At 53.9% G+C, this 19,342-nt stretch overlaps 2 protein-coding genes across 10 annotated transcripts in view; one reads left to right on the plus strand and one right to left on the minus strand.

The window, feature by feature from the left end:
• Nucleotides 1-8,593, minus strand: part of CCDC12 (coiled-coil domain containing 12) — a 54,123-nt gene extending 45,530 nt beyond the window's left edge. The window contains exon 1 of the mRNA XM_027585283.2: nucleotides 8,467-8,593. Coding sequence (XP_027441084.1) covers nucleotides 8,467-8,562 — 96 coding nt within the window. The 5' untranslated portion in view covers nucleotides 8,563-8,593. The remainder of the gene's footprint in view (nucleotides 1-8,466) is intronic.
• A 2,235-nt stretch (nucleotides 8,594-10,828) lies between these two features.
• NBEAL2 (neurobeachin like 2) overlaps nucleotides 10,829-19,342 on the plus strand; it is a 29,314-nt gene continuing 20,800 nt past the window's right edge. For 4 of the 9 annotated variants that reach the window (XM_027585880.2, XM_027585888.2, XM_027585883.2 and 1 more), the window contains exons 1-2: nucleotides 10,829-11,076; nucleotides 19,223-19,311. In XM_027585880.2, coding sequence (XP_027441681.1) covers nucleotides 10,938-11,076; nucleotides 19,223-19,311 — 228 coding nt within the window. In that variant the 5' untranslated portion in view covers nucleotides 10,829-10,937. Of the gene's footprint in view, nucleotides 11,077-14,764; nucleotides 14,838-18,622; nucleotides 18,697-19,222; nucleotides 19,312-19,342 lie in introns of those variants that run through there. The other 5 variants (XM_027585881.2, XM_027585885.2, XM_027585882.2 and 2 more) reach the window with 3 other exon arrangements.

Consider the following 19,342-nt stretch of genomic DNA (forward strand, 5'->3'; position numbering starts at 1 on the left):
CTACCCCAATCACTGCCAACTGCTTGCTGTCAAACCCTCTGGAGCCTCCCTGACTGTCCCCTCTGTGCTCACCGAATGTTCCCGCCTCCGAGCTGCTCCCCTGGAATACTCCTTTCCAGCTACTTCAATATGCGCTTCCCGGTCCCATCCTCCACGGTGCGGCCCAAATTCCACTCTGCCTTCTCATGAAGCGTCCCAGGCCTAGCCCGGCTTTCCCAGGAAATGACGGCCAGCAGGACAGTCTAACAGCCTATGTGCTCTTCCCACCTATCATGGGGCTGGCTCACCTCCAGGCATGCTGCACCCTGCAGAGACTCCCCCTCCTCCAGGGGGCTAAGCGTGCAGGAATCCAGAAGTCACTTATGCTCCTTGACCTTGGGCATCCCAGCACCTGGGAACCTCATGGCTTACGCCCTCACAATCAGTCAGGTGGGCCGGCATGGAAGTACCCTGTAAAACTGCCAGCCACACAGCTACAACCGAATGTCACTGCGGAATCAAGTGTGGAAACCCTACAGCCCGGATCTTGTCTCCCCATTTGTCACAATGTCAGGATTGGCTCCTCCAGACGATCACTAAACTGAGTTCAGAGTCGGGTGCGGGGAGGAGAGGAAGCTAACACCATGAGGGAAATCAACCCCGAGCATGAGATCTTCATGTCTCCAGCAAAACCATGTGCGTGGTAGGCATCAGCGAGGGAGGGGCCGTCCCCCTGGGGCAGACAGGGACACCCCAGTGGCAGGGGCGGGCTGAGAAAGTGCTGGACCCTGGAGTCCATCCTGCAGGGGTCTCATCTTCACATCAGACGACAGAGCTAAAAGTGGGGAGCCCCTTCCATCCGAGGGGTATCTGCCCATAGCAGGCCGGCCTTACTTCCTCTCCAGCCTCCCCACTCATCGGTCTCCCAAGAAATGACCGGGCTGGAAAAGTAACTCGAACTTGAGACCTTTGACTGTCTTTCTCTCAGGCACTGACCCTAACAGAAACATCACTCAGGAACTACAGAGATTAAATACGACGCAAAAAGCACTCTTATGAGAAAAAACAGGTAACTTGGGCTTCTCCAAAATTAAAAAAAACCTTTGGGGATCAAAGGACACTACCAAGAGAATGGAAAGACAGCCCACAGAATGGGGAAAAAAAAAATACCCGGAAGTCCCCTATTTAGTAACAGTTTAATATCCAGAATATATAAAGAATTCAACTACAACTCAACAACAGAAAGACAAACGACCCGATGGAAAAATGGGCAAAGGATGTGAATAAATATTTCTCCAAAAAACATATACGAATGGCAAATAAGCACATGATTAGATGCTCAACAGCACTTATCATCAGGGAAATGCAAATCAAAACCCCACTGAGATACCACTTCACACCTACTAGGATAGCTATAATTTTCTTTTTTTTTTTTAAAGAAAGGCAGACTGCCGGATGCCTGGGTGGCTCAGTTGGTTAAGCGACTGCCTTCAGCTCAGGTCATGATCCTGGAGTCCCGGGATCGAGTCCCGCATTGGGCTCCCTGCTCAGCAGGGAGTCTGCTTCTCCCTCTGACCCTCTTAACTCTCGTGCTCTCTATCTCTCATTCTCTCTCCCTCAAATAAATAAAATCTTTAAAAAAAAAAAAAGAAAGAAAGGCAGACTGCCACATGCAGCACCTCATTTGGATGTGTCTGGAATCTTAGAAGCTTGACTACCTACCCTACATTCTCCTACAAATGGACCTTGAGAGCTTGTCTGGAGGTTCCAGCAGGGAAGCACAGCTAACTCGTACACCCTTGACGGAAGAATGGTCCTCCTCTATCGGAAAAGGTCATCTTCTTCCACCAAGCACGCGGTTTTGGGAGGGATGGCACGTGAAGCAGTGAGGGAGGAAGGAGATGCCAGCCTAGCCAGCCAGAAGAGCCCATCAGCCCTGCCAATCAATGGGGTGACAGATGTTGCAGCCAGATCACCGCCCCCCCACATCCTGTAATTTTTTTCTTTTTTAAAAGCAGGCTCCATGCCCAGCATGGAGCCCAACACCAGGGTTTGAATTCACAACACTGAGATCAAGACCTGAGCTGAAATCAAGAGTTGGACGCTTAACCAACTGAGCCACCCAGGTGCCCCCATCCCATAAAAGAAAAATAAGTGTTGGGCAAGGCTGTAGGGGAACTGGAACGCTCGTGCACTGCTGGTGGTAGTGGAAAATGTACAGCCGCTGTGGCAAACTGTTTGGTGGTTCCTCCAAAAGTTAAAGATAGAATTGCTATACGACCCAGCAATTCCATTCTTCCTATACATATCCAAAAGAACTGAAAACACGGACTCAAATTACACTTGTAAGCCAATAAGTACACCAGCCCATGCCAATGACAGCATTAGTCACAATAGCCAACAGGTGTCCATCAACAGAACATCCACTGCGTATGGTATAATACGTACGTATTATTTCAGCCTTAAAAAGGAATGAAATTCTCTTACACGCTAGAACGTGAACGAACCCTGAAAACTTATGCTTATGCCAAGTGAAGTAAGCCAAACACAAAAGGACAAATATTGTAAGATTCCACTTACATGAGGTACTTGGAATGGGCAAACTCCTGGAGACAGAAAGTAGACTAGAGGCTGCAGGGGCCTGGGGTAAGATTAACAGGCAGTCGCTGCTTGATGGGGGTAGAGTTTCTGTTTGAGGTGATGAAAAAGTTTTGGAAATACTGGTGATGGTTGCACAACATTGTAAACATACTAATGCTACTGATAAATGCTTAAATGGAAAATTTTATGTTATATGTATTTCATCATTAAAAAAACAAAACCAAACAAAATGGTGGCAAATAAGGGCATCCTCATCAGGGGAAAGGAGGACCAGAATCAGGATCCAGAGGGGATTAAGACATGCACATCAGGGCAGACTGACTTGGGGCCTATACTCTTTTTCCACCGTTGTTTTTTGTTCTGTTTTGTTTTTGAGCGCGTAACTCACAAAACCAAAAGGTAGTAGAAAGTATACAACTGGTTGATCCAGTTTCTCCCCTACCTTGCATCTGGGCAACCAGTCCAAGTCAGTACATAACGAGAGTCACCACCTGTTCCCATGGCCTCTCCTAACCTAACACTCACTTGGGATACCTCCGAGCCATGTGACCTTAGGCAAACCCCCTCATATTTACTAGCCTCAGTGCTTCCACCTATAAATTAAGCCTCCTCCTTCGTTCTCAGGGTTGCCATCAAGACCTAGATAAGATAAAGCAGGCAGCTGGCATCATTTCCAAAACACTGTTGTCCTGAATAAAGAAAATTAAACCGTTACGTGCTACAGAGAAAACAGGAGCACGATGCACTCCCCATCTCACTCTCCTTCCTTCCTTTTCTTGCACCTTCTCTAACACTACGTGTGTTGCCTGACTGTCTCTCCAGCTAACTGCAAGCTGCCTGGGGCAGAGACTTCCATCTGCTTTGTTCTCTGCTATACCTCTAGTGCCTAATGACTGGCACAAAGGACGTACCCAGTACACGTCGACTGAAGGAATGAATTACCAGCTCCAATAACCCATTTTGAACCAAGCCAAACAACACTTCATCACCTGCCACTGATCCACCCACTGACACCACAGCCTGGAAACTGAAGAGTCAACAAAAAATTCTAACTTCCCCTTTGCAAGAAATGGACTAAAGAAAGTAGAAAAATCAGGAGCTCCTGGATAGGAAAGATGCACCCGGAAAGAAAAAGGCTTCCAATGGAGCAAGAACGTGGCTTCACAATAACTCTTCCTTAAGAAGAACGAAAGGAGGGCGCCTGGGTGGCTCAGTTGGTTAAGCGACTGCCTTCGGCTCAGGTCATGATCCTGGAGTCCCGGGATCGAGTCCCGCATCGGGCTCCCTGCTCAGTAGGGAGTCTGCTTCTCCCTCTGACCCTCTTCCCTCTCGTGCTCTCTATCTCTCATTCTCTCTATCTCAAATAAATAAATAAAATCTTTAAAAAAAAAAAGAAGAATGAAAGGAAACTCCAAAGGCCAGTGAACTCTCATTTCCAAGACAGAAGCCATGTGATTTCCGACTGCACATTTTTTAGAAATGAGTTTACAGCCAAGAGCTTTCTGAAGCCAGAAATGTGAAGATTAAACCCAATTAAATTAGCAATCAATATACCAACAAATTGGAAAATCTACATGAAATGGGCAAATTCCTAGAAACACACAACGTACCTAAACTGACTCATGAAGAAATAAAAAATTTAAATACACATCTATAAATGGTAAGGAAACTGACTAAGTAATCGAAGCCCTCCCAACAAAAAAAAAGCCCAGAGCCAGAGAGTTTTACTGGTTAATTCTACCAAACATTTAAAGAAGAAATAATACCAATTCTTTTCAAACTCTTCCAAAAAATTGAAGAGGAGGGAATACTTCCTAACTCATTTTATGAGTTCAGAATTACCCTGATTCCAAAGCCACACACACTACAAGAAAAGTACAAACTCATATCCCCCATGACCACAGATGCAAAAATCCTCAACAAAATACTAACAAACTGAATCCAGCAAGGACCAAGGACCAGGGGGAATTTACTCCTGCAATGCAAAAACGGTTCAACACACAAAAACCAATTAACGCAATACAATAATAGGATGGGGGGGGGAATCACATGATCATCTCGATTGATGAAGAAAAAGCATTTGACAAAATTCAACTCTCTTTGATATTAGAGTGATATGATAAAAACACTCAACAAACTAGAAAGAGAAGGAAACTTCCTCAACATGATAAAGGCCATATTTGAAAATCCCACAGTGAATGTCACACTCACTGGTGAAAGACTGAAAGCTTTTCCATGATAAGGAACAAAAGAAGGATGACTGCTTTCACAACTTCTATCCAACATGATACTCAAAGTTCTAGCCAGAACAATTAGGCAAGAAAAAGAAACAAAAGACATCCAAATTGGAATAGAAGTAAAATTGTCTCTGTTCACAGATGATACGATTTTATATGCAGAAATGTTTAGAGTCCATGCAAAAAACTGTTAGAATAACTAACAAATTCAGCAAAGTTCCAGGACGTCGATTTTGTAAATCAACAGACAAATATCAATTGCATTTCTATATATACTAGCAATGTACGACCTGGACAGGAAATTAAGAAAACAATCTCATTTACAACAGCACCAAAAAGAATAAAATACTTAGGATACATTTAACCAAGGAGCTGAAGACTTGTACAATGAAAACTAGAGAACACTACTGAAAAAAATTAAAGACTTAAATAAAAATTAACGACTTAAAAAATGGAAAGACATCCTATGCTCATGGATTGGGCGATTTAATAGTGTTAGGATGGCAACACTCCCCAAAATTATTTACAGATTCAGTACAATCTGTATCAAAATCTCAATGGTGTTTTTTGCACAAACAGAAAAATCCATTCTAAAATTCATACGGAATCTCAAGGGATCCCAAAAAGCCAAAACAATCTTGAAAGAGAACTAAGTCAGCGGATTCACACTTACTGATTTCATAACTTACTACAAGCTATAGTAATCAAAACAGTATGGCAGTGGCATAATGACAGACATATAAACCAATAGAACAGAACAGAATAGTCCCGAAATAAACTCTCACAGATATGGTTAAATGATTTTCAACAGTTCAATAGGGAAAGGACCATTCAATAGGGAAAGGACCATTCAACAGGGAAGACCATTCAATACGGAAAGGACAGTCATTTCAACAAATGGTACTGGGAAAGCTGGATATTTGCATGCAAAAGACTGTATTAGACATCTACATTATACCCTACATAAAAATTAACTCAGAATGGATCAAAGACCTAAAAATAAGAGCTAAGAATATAAAACTCTCCTGGAAGAAAACATGGGGAAAAAATCTTCAGGATCCAAGGTTTGATAATGGTTCATTAGGTATGATACCAAAAGCAGGATGAACAAAAGAAAAAATAAATTGGACTTTATCAAAATTAAGAACTTTGTGCTTCAAAGGACATTACTGGGAAAGTGAAAAGACAACCTTGGAATTGGGAGAAAATATTTGCAAATCCCGTATCTGATAGGGGGTTAATATTCAGAATATATTAAGAACTCCTACAACTCAACAACAACAAAAGTCAATTAAAAAATGGGCAAAGGGGCGCCTGGGTGGGTCAGTCGGTTAAGCGACGGACTCCTGGTTTTGGCTCAGATCATGATCTCATGGATTGTGGCTCCATGCTCAGCAGGGAGTCTGCTTGAATATTCTCTCCCCCTGCCCCTCCCCCACTTGTATGTGTGCGTGCACATGAGTGTGAACTCTCTCCCTCCCCCAAATAGATAAATCTTAAAAAAAAAAAAAAATAGGCAAAGGACCTGAACAGACATTTCTCCAAAAAAGATGTACAAATAGCCATAGGCATATGAGAAGATGCTCAACATCACTCACTAATCACTATGGAAATGCACATCAAAACTACAATGTGATACCATTTCACACCCGATAGGATGGCTATGATCAACAAAACAGAAAATAACAAGTGTTGACAAGGATGTGGAAAAACTGGCATCCACGTCCACTGCGGCTGGAAACGTACAATAATGCGGCTACTGTGGAAAACAGCATGGCAGTTCCTTCAAAGGTTAAACGCAGAATTGCTATATAATCCAAAAATTCCACTTCTGGGTTCATACCCAAAAGAACTGAAAACAGAGACTCAAACAGGTATTTATACATTCATTACTCACAACAGCCAAAAAGTTAGAAGCAACCTAAAATGAAAAGATAAAATGTGGTATAGTACAAAGGAGTATTATCCAGCTTTAAAAAGGAATGCAATTTCACATATGCTACAACATCGATAAACCTTAAAAATGTTACGCTGAGTGAAATAACTCAGTCAAAAAAAGTCAAATACTGTATGATTCTACTTATATAACATACCTAAAAGTAGTCAAATAGAATGGTGGTTGTCAGGGGCGAGGGTGGGAGGGGAATGGGGAGTTACTGTTTAATGGGTACAGAATTTACATCTGGGATGATGAAAAAGCTCTGGACACAGTGGTATAGTTATGTAACATTATGAACGTATTTCAAAAGGTAGACTTTATGTTAGATATATTCTGCCACAATAAAGAAAAAAAAAACAACAATCACGCCATATTTTCAGCCCATTAAAAGAATCCCTCATTAAAGGCCAGTTCTCCTGATGGCCTGGGCATCCTTCCCAGGGCAATGAGCCTTGAGGATGCTATGTTGTCCTTTGTATTCTGACCTCAAGACCAGTCCCAGTAATCTGGGCCCCAAATCTAAGCCAAGAGCACAGGTTGGCCAGCCACTGAAAAACTGAGGCTTGAGCTTCCCTAGGCCAGGCAGTTTTTGAGCAGAACCATCTAACAGGGCCAACAAGTTGCCAACAAAAGCAGAAGCCAATCTGGCTAGTTTTCACTCTCTATTACTTCCCCTTTCACTTTCCCACAGGATGGCCATGCAGAAAGGAAACGGGCCAGATTGACCAGCCTGACTCTTTAAAGGTGGAAAGTTGAGTCCCTGTTTTCCCCCATTCACCGAAGGTCTAGATATTTACTATCCTTTATATTTTGTAGAATTAATAGTTTTTGCTCATCCAACAAGAGCAGAAATGACAAGCTCCACCCTCTGTGGTCTCTAGTGCCCTTTCACAGATGACCCTGTCAGATCTCAAAATAACCCAGTGAGAATTAATATAGATTGTTATCCTCCACTGCAGACATGAAGAAACAGGCTCAAGGAGATGAAGCAATTTGTCCCAAGTCCCACGGCCCCAAGTGACAGGGCCAGGGTTTGCACACAGGTACTGAACTTCGGAGTTCTCCTTCCTCTTGACTACTCGGACAGATCAGAGGTGGAAATGGAATTGGACCATTTTGGTGTCAAACAAAAGCAAGGAAGATGCTTCCAAGTTTGGTAACTAATAGAGGACTCGGAGGTCCATCCCCAGAGAAGTAGCCTGGGAAGAACTAAGTGCCCTGCTCTTTCCCTGAGGTGCACCCTGACCTAGAAATGGGTCTTTCTTTCGGAGTTTCGTAGTCAACGATTCCAGCTGGGCGCTCAGAGCACGTCCCGTACTGCCCTGCCGAAGGCGCGCTGGAGGACAGGGGAGGGTCTGCCAGATGCACTGAATTTCACCAGGTTGGAAGGCCGGCTGGGTCCTGGGGAAAGGGGGTGATTCAGGGCGCTCATAGGCGAAACACCCGACGGTAGCCAAAAACCGCGTAAGGCGCTAACCACTGCCCACCCCGCCCCGCGCGTGCGCGGCGACGGCACCGGCGCCGAAAGTTTCCCAGCCCGCCAGCAAGCACGCTGGGGGGGCGGGCTCCGACTCCTCGCGCAAGCGCCACCCGCGCGCGCATGCGCGCCCTCAGCACCTGCCTTTTCCTAGTAGTCCCCTGTTCTCTCGTCCCTGTTCTGTTTCCGAACACTGGCTACCTCAGTCACAGTCCTCACTCTGCATTCCTCACCTTGCGCCCGGTTTTTTCCCGTAGGGCTTTCAGCCGTTCCTTTCGCCGCAACGCCTCTTCCTCTAGCCGGCCCACACCAGCCGCAGTACCCGCCATCTTGCCCACCCTCCTCTTCTCTCGTCCTGCATCGCGCAGGCCCAGGGAGTAGATGACTCTCTGGCGGCCAATCCAGGGACGAGAACGGGAGAACAGGAAGTCGTGAAAGCCAATCAATACTGAGTTGCTAGAGGGCCCGCCCTACCTCTCCCAGCAACTCGCCTCGCCTGGTGGGGAGGGCGTGGCAAAGAAAAAGGCCGTAAGGCTCGATTCGTCCAATGCCAATCAGTGAGAAAGCTGCGAGTGGAATCAGACCTGAGTGAAGGAGGATAGAGCGCGTGGATCGCTCTGCTTTTGCCTCAGCAAGCGCCAGCCACAGCTCGTTCCCTGCGGGCCGCTTGGAAAGCGCTTGGCCCAGCCTTGTCCCCTTGTCCTGATTCTTCAAGGCCTGAATGCTTTCAAGAAGTCTTCCCTGACCCTACACTCCGATCCCAGTTCAATACAAGATCTGCCGTTCTTCCTCTACAGGTACCAGTGACTCCCTGGATGCACTGGTTCATGGGCCCCTAGGCCCTCTGTGTCCACTCTCAGCTCAGATAAAGCTGTGCGGTGCAGGGCTTGGCTGGATGGCCATGTCCTCCAGGCTCATGGACGAGCCCCTCCCACCTCCAAGCCCCCTGAAGCAGCAAAGTACTCAGGGTCAGACTACCTAACCTGGAGAAGAACAAACCCCCAACCCGGGCCCAGTGGGCCCCAGGAACCCCCTGAGCTTAGTTCCAGAGAACTACTGAGAGTTGATTTGGCCTTGACTGCAACAGGCGGCAAAGAGGTGCACTGCTCGCCGGCAGGGGCTGCCAGGGTCTTCTTTCCTGTGTTAACCAGCATGCCCCAACAACCAGGAGACCACTCTGGCTGAAGTTAAGACCTTCTGACAGGATGTCAGGATCCCCAAAGCCACACAGAGGCCTCCCTCCCCGCCAACACATACCATGACTCGTCTCTCAGCAAAGCTGTTTCCTGCCTGGGGCCTCCCTTCCCAGGCTGGTAGCAGGTGGATGCCCACTCCTCCCACTTCCCTTCAGAGGCCCCTGTGCCATAAGACCTCTGTCCAGCCCCTCCAAAACGACCCTCCTGACCTCACTAGCCGGGGCCTTTCGGTGCCCTGTTCCCCTGCATCCGGAGGGGTGACTTACCAGAACCTGTACCAGGATCACAGGTAGTACCAGGTAGTAGGTGCTCAGGAAATGTCAGCTCAGAGGTAGGATGGACAGGGCAGGAAAAAAGGCCAGAGTGGAGAGGCTGCCCAAGAAAAAGTCAGGAGGATGGAAAAGGATGGGAATGGGGAAAGAGTCTGTTTTCTCTTGGCCAAGGTCTGAGGGACTCCAGACTCCAGTTCCTCTAACTTACAGCACCTTTCTGGGCTCCACAAACTTCTCCCCAACTCCAACACAGGGCCTGACCCCTGCCCAACACCGGGGCGGGGGTGGGGGGGCCCTCACCTCCCAGGCAGGCTGGTTGGGGGGGGCAGGGAGAGATCCAGGGGGTGATGGTGGCAGTGGGCCAGCAAAGAGTCAGTCAGGCCTCCATCCCCGCGCGCGCTGTCCCCGGCTACCCACGTGATTCTCATTTGGCCCATCTGGGCTTCAATTTCTCCATCTGTAAAACTGAGGCACGAGACATCCTCTTGCCTTTAGCCTCTTGAGGTTAAAGAAAACAAAAGATGTGAAGACAAATGCTGGGCCCTAGAGTGGAGGATGCCTCTACTGGAGAATCTGGGAGGCTTCTTGGAAGAGGGGACCCGTGAGGATTGCCTAAATCTCCCAGGGATCTGCAGGGCAGACGAAGGGCACTGCTCTCTGATGTCCCCCCTCCTGCTCCACAAACAGTAAGAGCAAAAACGTGGCAGTCGGTCTCTGCATTAAAACGCTTAGAACAGCACCAGGCACGTGGTAAACTCTACAGGTGGCCGCTGCTTGTCGTTACCATTTGTTGAAGGACTCTGGCCATCTGAACGCGGCCCGGAGCCCCTGCCCCCCGACCCGGAGACCCCATTCTTGCACGAAGGGTGGCAATTCCAGGCAGGCGCACTGTGCGGCGGGCAAGCCTGGAATACCTGACCCCGACCCTCGTCCGGGAGGCTCGGACCGGCCCTTCCCGAGGCACCGTCGCGGGCGCGGACTGCTGAGGGCGGGACTGCGGGGCGCCCTCCCGGGCCGCCCTGACCTCAAGCTCCTCCTCCCTCCGGGCTCCCCGCCCTTTGCACGGTCCCAGGAGAGGCGGGGCGGTGGTAGCGGCAGCTAAGTGCAGGAAGCCGGGCGGCGGCCGGCCGCGAGGAGGAGGAGCGTGCAGACTTGGGTGGCTCAGCGCGGCGGGGGCCAGCACTACTTCCCCGAGTAGTACCGCGCCGCTCCGCCCCGGAGTGACGCCCTCCGCCCATGGGCCTGGCCGAGGGCAACCGGCGGGCGGCGCGGAGGAGGCGGCGGCGGCAGGTGGCGCGCAGCAGGGCCGGAGCCGGGCCGGGACATGGCCGCCTCGGAGCGGCTGTACGAGCTGTGGCTGCTCTACTACGCTCAGGTGAGCCCGCCCCGCGCCGCTCCCGCTGTGCCCCCAGCTCCGCGCGCCCCGCGCCCGCTGCACCTGCGCCCCGCGTTCCCGGGGCCGCGTAGATGCGCGCGCGCGCAGGGCGGACTCGGGCCCCGCACACACGTGTGCGCCGCCCCCGGCCCGCCGGTGCCTCTGGCCTTCTACCTGGGGGATGACCCCCGCGGGCGTGCACCTCAGAGAGCCTCTCGGGTGGGGACCGCGCAACCTCGGTCGCGCCTGATGAGGAGAGGGGCCCGGATTGAGGCGGCCGGACACCTCCCCCTTTTACAGGTGGAGAAACTGAGGCTCGGCAAATAAATGAGAGACCTTGTTGGGTTGGGAGGGGCAGGAAGGCTTAGTCTGCATTTGGGCTTGACACTCCTGTGGGCGCGGTCCTATTGGATGGTCATGGCCGAAGGGTCTGAGGGGGCTCGGGGCGGGGGGGGGGGTGTCGGCAGGCGGGGGGCGGGGAGAGGTAGGTGGCGTCCCTACTTTGGTCCAATTTGAGTCAACTCGGACTACTCCGCATCAGTGCGCTGGCAGTGATGAGGTCCTCCCTGACCCTGAGCCGAGGAGGCCCCTACCCCACCCCTGGGTAGACCTGGGGGTCCAGCCAGAAGAAAAGATTTGCCTTGGATGCAGAGGGAGGGAATAGGGGAGGTGAGGTAGGAGGGATGTTTGAAGGGGTTGGAGCCCTTTCCTCCTGAGCTCCCTGTCCTGTCTCAGAGACTACCTCCTGTGGCCTCAGAAGGTGAAGGGAGTGACTGACCCAGGTGTCCTGTCAGAGCTGAGAACCTCGTGTCCCCCAAACTCTGTGTCTCACGCACATAGGCTCCCACTTTCCTTCTGCTTTCACAGCAGGGAGGGGTCCCAGGGTCCTTCTGCTTTCACAGCAGGGAGGGCCCCCTCCTCTTCACCTCGCTTTGGCGTCCCTCCCTGCACCTGCCTGGCATCATGCTCCTGGCTCAGGTGTACCCTGGGCACAATGGACTATTGTGTGCCCCTGATCTCGTCACTAGGGGGAAGTTCATGACCAGATCAGCTGGCCCTCTGTGAAGAGGCTGGCCGGCTGTCTCCTAGGACTGCAGGCTGGGTCTGGGGCCCTAGGGACCTGGAATCCAGGCCATAAGGACTGCAGCTTCTTGAGTCCACTTCGGTGGTGAGAGGTCCAGGCCCCTGGTAGGAGGCATCGTGTGTAGAGTCCCCCTTCGGTGTGACCCAAGGCAAGCTCTTTACACCTCTGAGCCTCTACTTCTCTATCTGTAAACTCGGCGCAGCCCTGACCTCAGGGTGGCCTAGACTCTGCAGAGGGGTAGCCCGTCTGGCTTGTCTGGGCCAGAGAAAACTCCTGCTTCCCTGGCCCCACTGGGTGCCCTCGCTCAGGCCTCTCTGTCTACATCTCCAAGGGTTGGGGTCCTTGTGAAGGGAAAAGATCCAGAAGGAAACCCGCCCCTGGCCCTCCTGCCTCTGATCGCCCAAATGGCTCTGGGCGGATTCTCAGTCCTCAATTTTTTCCCCTGTGACTAGGTGAAGGGGGGCTTGAACCAGGTAGTGAGTCCGAGGGATGTTAACGTCAGTGCTGCTGGGGGAAGGCTGTCTCCCAGGACTGGACCTCCAGCGGAGCATGGTTGCCTCCTCCTGCCCCCTCCAGCTGAACTCTGCAAGTGGCCAGCCCCCCATTCCCTCAGCAGGGGGTTAGCACTCATTTCGGCTGAGTTCCCTCTCCCCATCCAGCTCCTCACCTCACCAGGGCAGGTCTGGGGCATGGGCCGGCTGATTGGAGCCCCAGAAGCCTGGGCAGTCAAGGGGCAGCCTAGGGCCTGGCAAACAAATCCAGGATGTGAGTATGAACCGGAAGCTTCAGCCAACCTCCCAGCACTGCCTTCCTGCCCACTTGGTCCCGCTCCTGCTCCCGGAACAGGTCCCCACCCCTCCATGCTGGGCTCCCAGGGAGTGGTGGCTATGCTACTTTGAGTCCTGCTAGGGACCTATTGTGTGGGTGTGCTTGGGGGAGGGAGGAAGATAAGGGAAGAGGTTGAACTGATAGAGGGTGTCAAGAGACCCCTGAGTTGGCCAGCCACCCAGCCAGAAGTTTCTCCCAACAACCGCGCCCCTCCCCTCAGCTGAGAGAGCTGACATCAGCTGGCAAACCTGTTTTCCCAGTTGTGGGTCTAGGCCCGCCCAAGGGAGCACCCCCTTTCTGCCCTTCCTTTCTCCTCACAGACCCCAGGTTCAGACCCGCCTGCCCCCCTCCCTCTGTGGGCCCTGCTCAGCTGGGAGCCACAAGTGGGGAAGGTGGCTGCAGGTGGCTTCGGAGGGAGGAAGGAGGGCCAGACTGCCCCTGGACATGACTTAGTCTGAGGCCCTCGGGGCCCTGGTGGGGAAATCAAGGCGGGGTCATACCAAGGTCATGGGACACGTTTGGGGTAGAGTCCATCAGAGCTCCAACCCAGTCTTCCTCCTGTGTTCCATTGCCCGGGAGAGGTCTAGTCCTGTGGGCCGGAGGCCTGGGGTGGGTCTGCACCCTGGGATGGCACAAGCTGTTTCCTCTAGCGTGGAGCCTTCTCTCTCCCGTTTGAGGAGTCTGTTGTCTCCTGTCCCCCTGACCAAGCTGGACCTCAGCTCAGGCCAGTCCCCATTTTCACCCTCACTGTGCTTGCCGCTTGGCAGTTTCCCCACACGCCACATTTCAAGAGGCCCCTTGGGCATCAGCTGAGTGGCTGGCTGCAGGACGCAGACCCCACAGCAGTGACCGGTCGAGCCACAGGAGCCTGAGTTCGGGCCTTGTGGGCAGAAGGGCTAGGAAGCCCAGGAGCAAGCTCCTGGAGAGGCCAGTTGTCGGGGTGGGGGCGGGGCCTGGGCAATGGGCTGGGCTTCCCCGGGGAGGGGCCGGGGGGTGGGTTGGGGGGGGCCGGGGGGGTGGGGGGGGCGAGGATAGGAGAACTGGGAGCGGCACCCAGCCGGCTGGTCCGCTGGGCAGCACGGGCAGCACGTAAAAGTTACGCAAAGTAACATGCAAATGAGCAGCCCCTCTTTGGACTGGAGCGAAGTGTTGCTCAACAGCCCCCCAGTGAAAGGGAGCGCTGGGGGGCCTGACCCCTGGGGCACTCAGGGCCACAAAGGTCAGGACAGGACAGACATTCAGGTTCCAGGTGGGCAGCCCAGGCTGAACTCTTCAGTTCTGCCATCGAGGACTCAGGGTTCACCCTCATTGTGAACCCTGGTCAGGGGGTTCAAGGTCAGAGCTGGAGTTGACCTTGCTCTGCCCACCCCTCCCTGGTCCCTCACCCTGACTGATGAGCTCTGTTGCCTCATGGAAACCTGGACAGGCCCTCTGCTCCCTCTGGGACCTTAGCTGGGTCATATGCCTCCCTATGCCTCAGTTTACCCTCTTGAAATGGGAAAAAAGGAAGGTAGAATAGCCTCCTTAGTGCCTGCACCTCAGAGGGGCAACCAGGGTTTCCTCTTCCCTGCGTTTATTACCAAGGCAACTGAAGGGGGCAGGACTGAGGTGATGGGGAGACTAGCACAGAGCCCAGGCTTGGGGGGAGGGGCTGGTAATCCCTGGAGTTGTTATGGCAACTGGGGAGCTGATGTGGAAGTGTGGGGTCCCCATGGAAACAGGGTCGGTTACTATGGGGACCCTGGAAAGGAATTCTTAGTTTCCATAGTACCAGGACAAGGGGAAGGTTAAGCCCTGGGGGGCATTATGGAGACCAGAAGGTCCACCCCTTGCAAGACCCTGTCCCCAGGTAAGGGGGAGACACTGGCCCAACCACCTGGGCACTTGCACCACTGTGACTCAGTTGCCCCTGCCTCTGGCAAAGTCCCCATCTTCCTGCTTCCTTCTTTGACCTGAGGTCCTCCCAAGTCTGACCGCCAGGCACCCTGGTATAGCCAGAAGCCACCTTTGGCTTGACATTGCCATCCCCCTCCTGATGCTGAGTGGGGAGATTCCCCAGGCCTGAAAGAAGTTCTCCTGATCAGACCCCACCCCACCCTGTCCCATTTCTGCTTGCCTGTCCCTGGAAATGGGGTGCTCACTACGACCCAGACAATTCTGACTAGGTGGGGTCACCCACCTTGGAGCTACCCTCTTCTCCCCTTACCCTGCTCCTAGCTCTAACCTGGGGACCACCCACACCTTTCCACCTGCCTGGAACAGCCACCCCCTGAGACCTTAGTTCTGCCAGTGAACCAAGGTCTGCTACTCATTGGTCACTCATGGGAGTGGGTGGGGAGAACATTAGTGTTGCCCTAGGATGCTAGGGGCTTGGGAAAGCAGAACCCTTGGATTTGGGGATGGAGATCCCACTCACCTTCTCTCATGCTGGGGGGCGGGGTGTGGTTTGGAGAAGCTTTACCTGTGAAGCAGGTGTGGAGGGATGGATTTCAAGGGGCAGCTGAAGCGCAAAGAGATTAACGGTAAGTAACAAGCTACTGAGTCTGAGAACCAGGGCTGGACTCCAGAACCCGTGCCCTCAACCACCGATTGGGCTTGGCAGCCCTTTCCTCTGAAGTACCAGACAGGGCTGGGTCTCCAAAAGGTGCTGGCTCTGGGGAGCATTCAGGCAGAGGAAGCACGGAGGGCAAAGCGTTTGCAGACCTGTGGGTGTGGGGACAGCGAGGAGTGCCCTTCGGCTGGGCCATCCGGAGTGGAAGGAGGGCTGAGACATGAGGGGAGGCTGGAGACCTGACCTAGAGCTTGTGCTGGGGTGGGTGACTGGAGGCACATGGGATGCCAGGTGGTAGTTGAGGAATTTCTGTGTATTGCACCATTATGAACTGCCGAGAGGAGGTGATGGGGTGGGGTCGGGATTTGAAGCAAAGTCTGGGTGTCCCCTCGGGGCAAGCCAGGGCTGGTCTCAGGCCTGGGGCAGGGCAAGCAGGTAGAGGGGCAGCACGATGTCCAGCAGCTCAGTCGTCCCTGTCCCCCAGCAGACAGCACCCCCACCCACCCATCCATGCCACAGCCGCCTGCCCTCGGCCCCCCTGGGGTACCTCCTGCCGAAGTGGCAGTTCCGTGCCCACCCGGGGACTATTTGGGCCTAACTAGCCCTTGGGAGCCCCCCACCCCCAGTACTGAGTGCCCTCAGGGCTGGTCGGGCATAAACTGGGGGCCCCTGCAGACGTGATCATGAGTGCCCCCTCCTCCCAGGATCACTGACCTCCCCCTCCCCACAGCTTGCTCCCTGGCCCACAGGGCCTTGGCACCACTTACAACTGAGCCCCAGGGCCTGAGGAGGAGCGTGGCTGCTCCTGACCTGCCGTCATGGGGCCCTGGCCCCTTCAAGTTAGGGACTGGGCTGGCCCTGCCCAACATTCCTGCTTGGAGCTGGGAAGGGAGGGAGGAGCTAGTCGAGGAGTGTGGGAAGCCCAGGCACCACAGCCGCCTCTCCCAGCTCTAGACCCCTTGGCATTCAGCATTGCCACCACTGTCTCGACCCCTGCAGGGACTCCCACACCCCCCAGCACTGCAGCCGGAAGCCGTGGGGCCCAGGTCAGAGGCGGGACAGGCAGATACCCCTATCCCTCCCTAGCACTGTGCTTTATTTATTTTATTTACTTATTTTTAAAGATTTTATTTATTTGAGAGAGAGAGAATGAAAAGAGAGAGCACATGAGAGGGGGGAGGGTCAGAGGGAGAAGCAGACTCCCTGCCGAGCAGGGAGCCTGATGCGGGACTCGGTCCCGGGACTCCAGGATCATGACCCGAGCCGAAGGCAGTCGCTTAACCAACTGAGCCACCCAGGCGCCCCCTAGTACTATGCTTTAGAGACCCCTCATGCTCTCCCAGAGCCGGGAAGTCTACCTTGACTGCCACAGCCCTGAACCCAGCCCAGCCTGGCAGGCTCCTGCTTAAGTACCAGAAGCCCAAGACACAGACGGCAGTGGGGCATAGGGTGGACAGAGGCCGGGACCAGAGGATGTGACTCAGATGGAGAGGGGCGGAGACGCTGGAGAAGCAGCTGTGATTGGACTGGGGACCTGGAATGCCAGGCTCAGTTGAGCCCTCATCCTCAGGCCAGGGTGGGGGGGACATGGTCAAATTTGGGCTTTCAGGTGCTCAGCAGAATGGCAGTGGGCAAAAGGGACCCACATTTTAGGTGAGAGATGTCTGTGGCTTGACTGGGGGTGGTTTGGGGGTAGAAGAGTGGGGGGATGGTGTGGGCCAGTTTTGAAGGTAGACCAGGATCTGTGGGGTCACTGAGCCAGGGGCTACATGGTCAGCTCGGACTGGCTGGCCAGCAACCACGAGTGGCCCAGGCCTAAAACAAAGATCTGGCCTTCAGCATCCTCAGAGGAGTAGCTGAAGGGGTTGTAGTGGATGAGGCATCCTCTCTGGAGCCCCCCTTTTCCCCATATGCAATGGGAAATGTTCCCAAGAAATGGTCTAGGAGCCCTGGCCTGCTCTGGTGTTTCAGGGTTGGGCACTATGGGGTCCTTGAGGAGGGCCGTGGACAGAGGTGAGCAGGGAGGCGGCCAGGGCCAGAGGGTGGAGAGAGCACCAGAGGTAACTAACTGAGGACAGAAAGTCCCAGCGGCAGCGTGGGCCCGCACCTCGGTGGCCCCAGCCCCTCCCTCCATTGCCTAGGCCTCAGATCTGTGACAAATGCACAAGGAAGGTGCCCAACCACAGGGTGAGGGCTGCTCTGCCTCGGTTTCTCGTGGACCTGGCCCGGTCTGCTGGGGTCTGACCCCTTCCTTCCCTGGGGCCCATTCAGTCCCTACCCTGTGGTCAGGAGCCTACAGGGAGCAGAAATGAGCCATCCACTCAAGGTAGTTCTGGAAGTCGTTGAGTTGAGGTCCGTGGCCGCAGGGACGCAGCACCTATGATGTGTCCCTTGCCCCTTCAGCCTTCTCCAGTCTGGTCCCTGCCCTACCCCCTGCCCCTGGGAAAGAAATGTGCCTTCTGGCCTCAACTGGTTCATGAGGAGCAGCGGATGAGGCCAGCACCTAGGAAAGGAGGGCAGGGTGGGAGAGGAGCTCCAGGCCACCACCCACTCTGTGTCTGGGAGGGGCTTAGAGGCCAGAGGAGACTGGGGCTAGGCTAGGACCTACTCAGCTGTGTCCCTGGAGTAGAGACCAGTAGGGCGCAGCAGGGAGGCCAGGACACAGGGGAGGGGGGCAGGGCAAAGGTATGACTGAGTCCTCCATATCCACTTCATTCCCTAGGCCTGAGGTGTTGGACCCAGGTCAGGTAGCTGTGGGTGCCTTGAAGGAAGGGCCCTATAGCAGCAGGGATCAGAACCTGTCTCTAGACTCCAAGTCCTGACCTCATGCCAGAAAAAGGGCAGGCCACACCCAGGGCAGTGTGACCCCACCCCTCTGCACTCCAGGCCCCTCCCCCGGTGCTGGGCCAGGTCCCTCACAGCTTCTCTTGCAGGGCCCTGGGTGCCCCGGCGGGGGGGGGGGGGGCCCACATCCCTGCGGTCTGCCGGGAGGAAGCGGCCCCCCTCCCCCACCGTGACTCTGCGCTTCCTGCCCCTGGTGGGGCGGGAGGGGACGTTTCCCGTTCACACCAAAGTTTCCCTGGCGGCGGGCGCCCAGACTCGGGCTCAGCCTCTGCCCCTCTTGCCCATGGAACCAGCTTTGGGGCCTGGGGTCCAGGTAACCAGCCAGGGTGGGCATTAGGTCCCAGGGTGAGGTAGGGCATTCTGCCTGTGCGTGTGCATGGGTCCGCCTGGTCCATAGTGCTCGTGCGGCATGGGATCCACAGTCAGGGAAGGTTTTCTGGAGGTGGTGGCTGCTAAGCTGGGTGAAGGTGCAAGGCTGAGGCCAGCCCAAGGCTTTGGATCAGGGGTGGCTGGTGGGTGGAAGACCTTCAGCCCCAGCACCAGTGTGGCCCATAGTCACATCCCGGAGTGTGCACACTTAATCCCCTCCCCTGGCCGTGTCAGGCTTGCCCGAGTCCCCAAGGGTTAGGGAGGTGGGAGCAGAGACTGGGAGACTGGGAAAAGCAGACAGGAGGCCCTGGGAGAGTGGTCAATATGCAGGGCAGCCCTCTGACGCTGACCTTCAAACTTCCTGTCCTCCCTCCTGCCCTACCCATCCCTCACTCTGTCCACCCGCACTGCCCTGCCTCCGATCCCTGTCCACGGCACCCGGCCTGCCCCCCCACTTCCTCCCCCTGCAGAAGGACCTGGGCTACCTGCAGCAGTGGCTGAAGGCCTTCGTGGGTGCCTTCGAGAAAAGCATCTCACTGTCATTTCTGGAGCCACGCAGGTGAGGCTGGATCTATCGGGAGGGCGGGGAC

This window comes from Zalophus californianus, chromosome 1, assembly GCF_009762305.2.
Source record: "Zalophus californianus isolate mZalCal1 chromosome 1, mZalCal1.pri.v2, whole genome shotgun sequence".
Taxonomy (NCBI): domain Eukaryota; kingdom Metazoa; phylum Chordata; class Mammalia; order Carnivora; family Otariidae; genus Zalophus; species Zalophus californianus.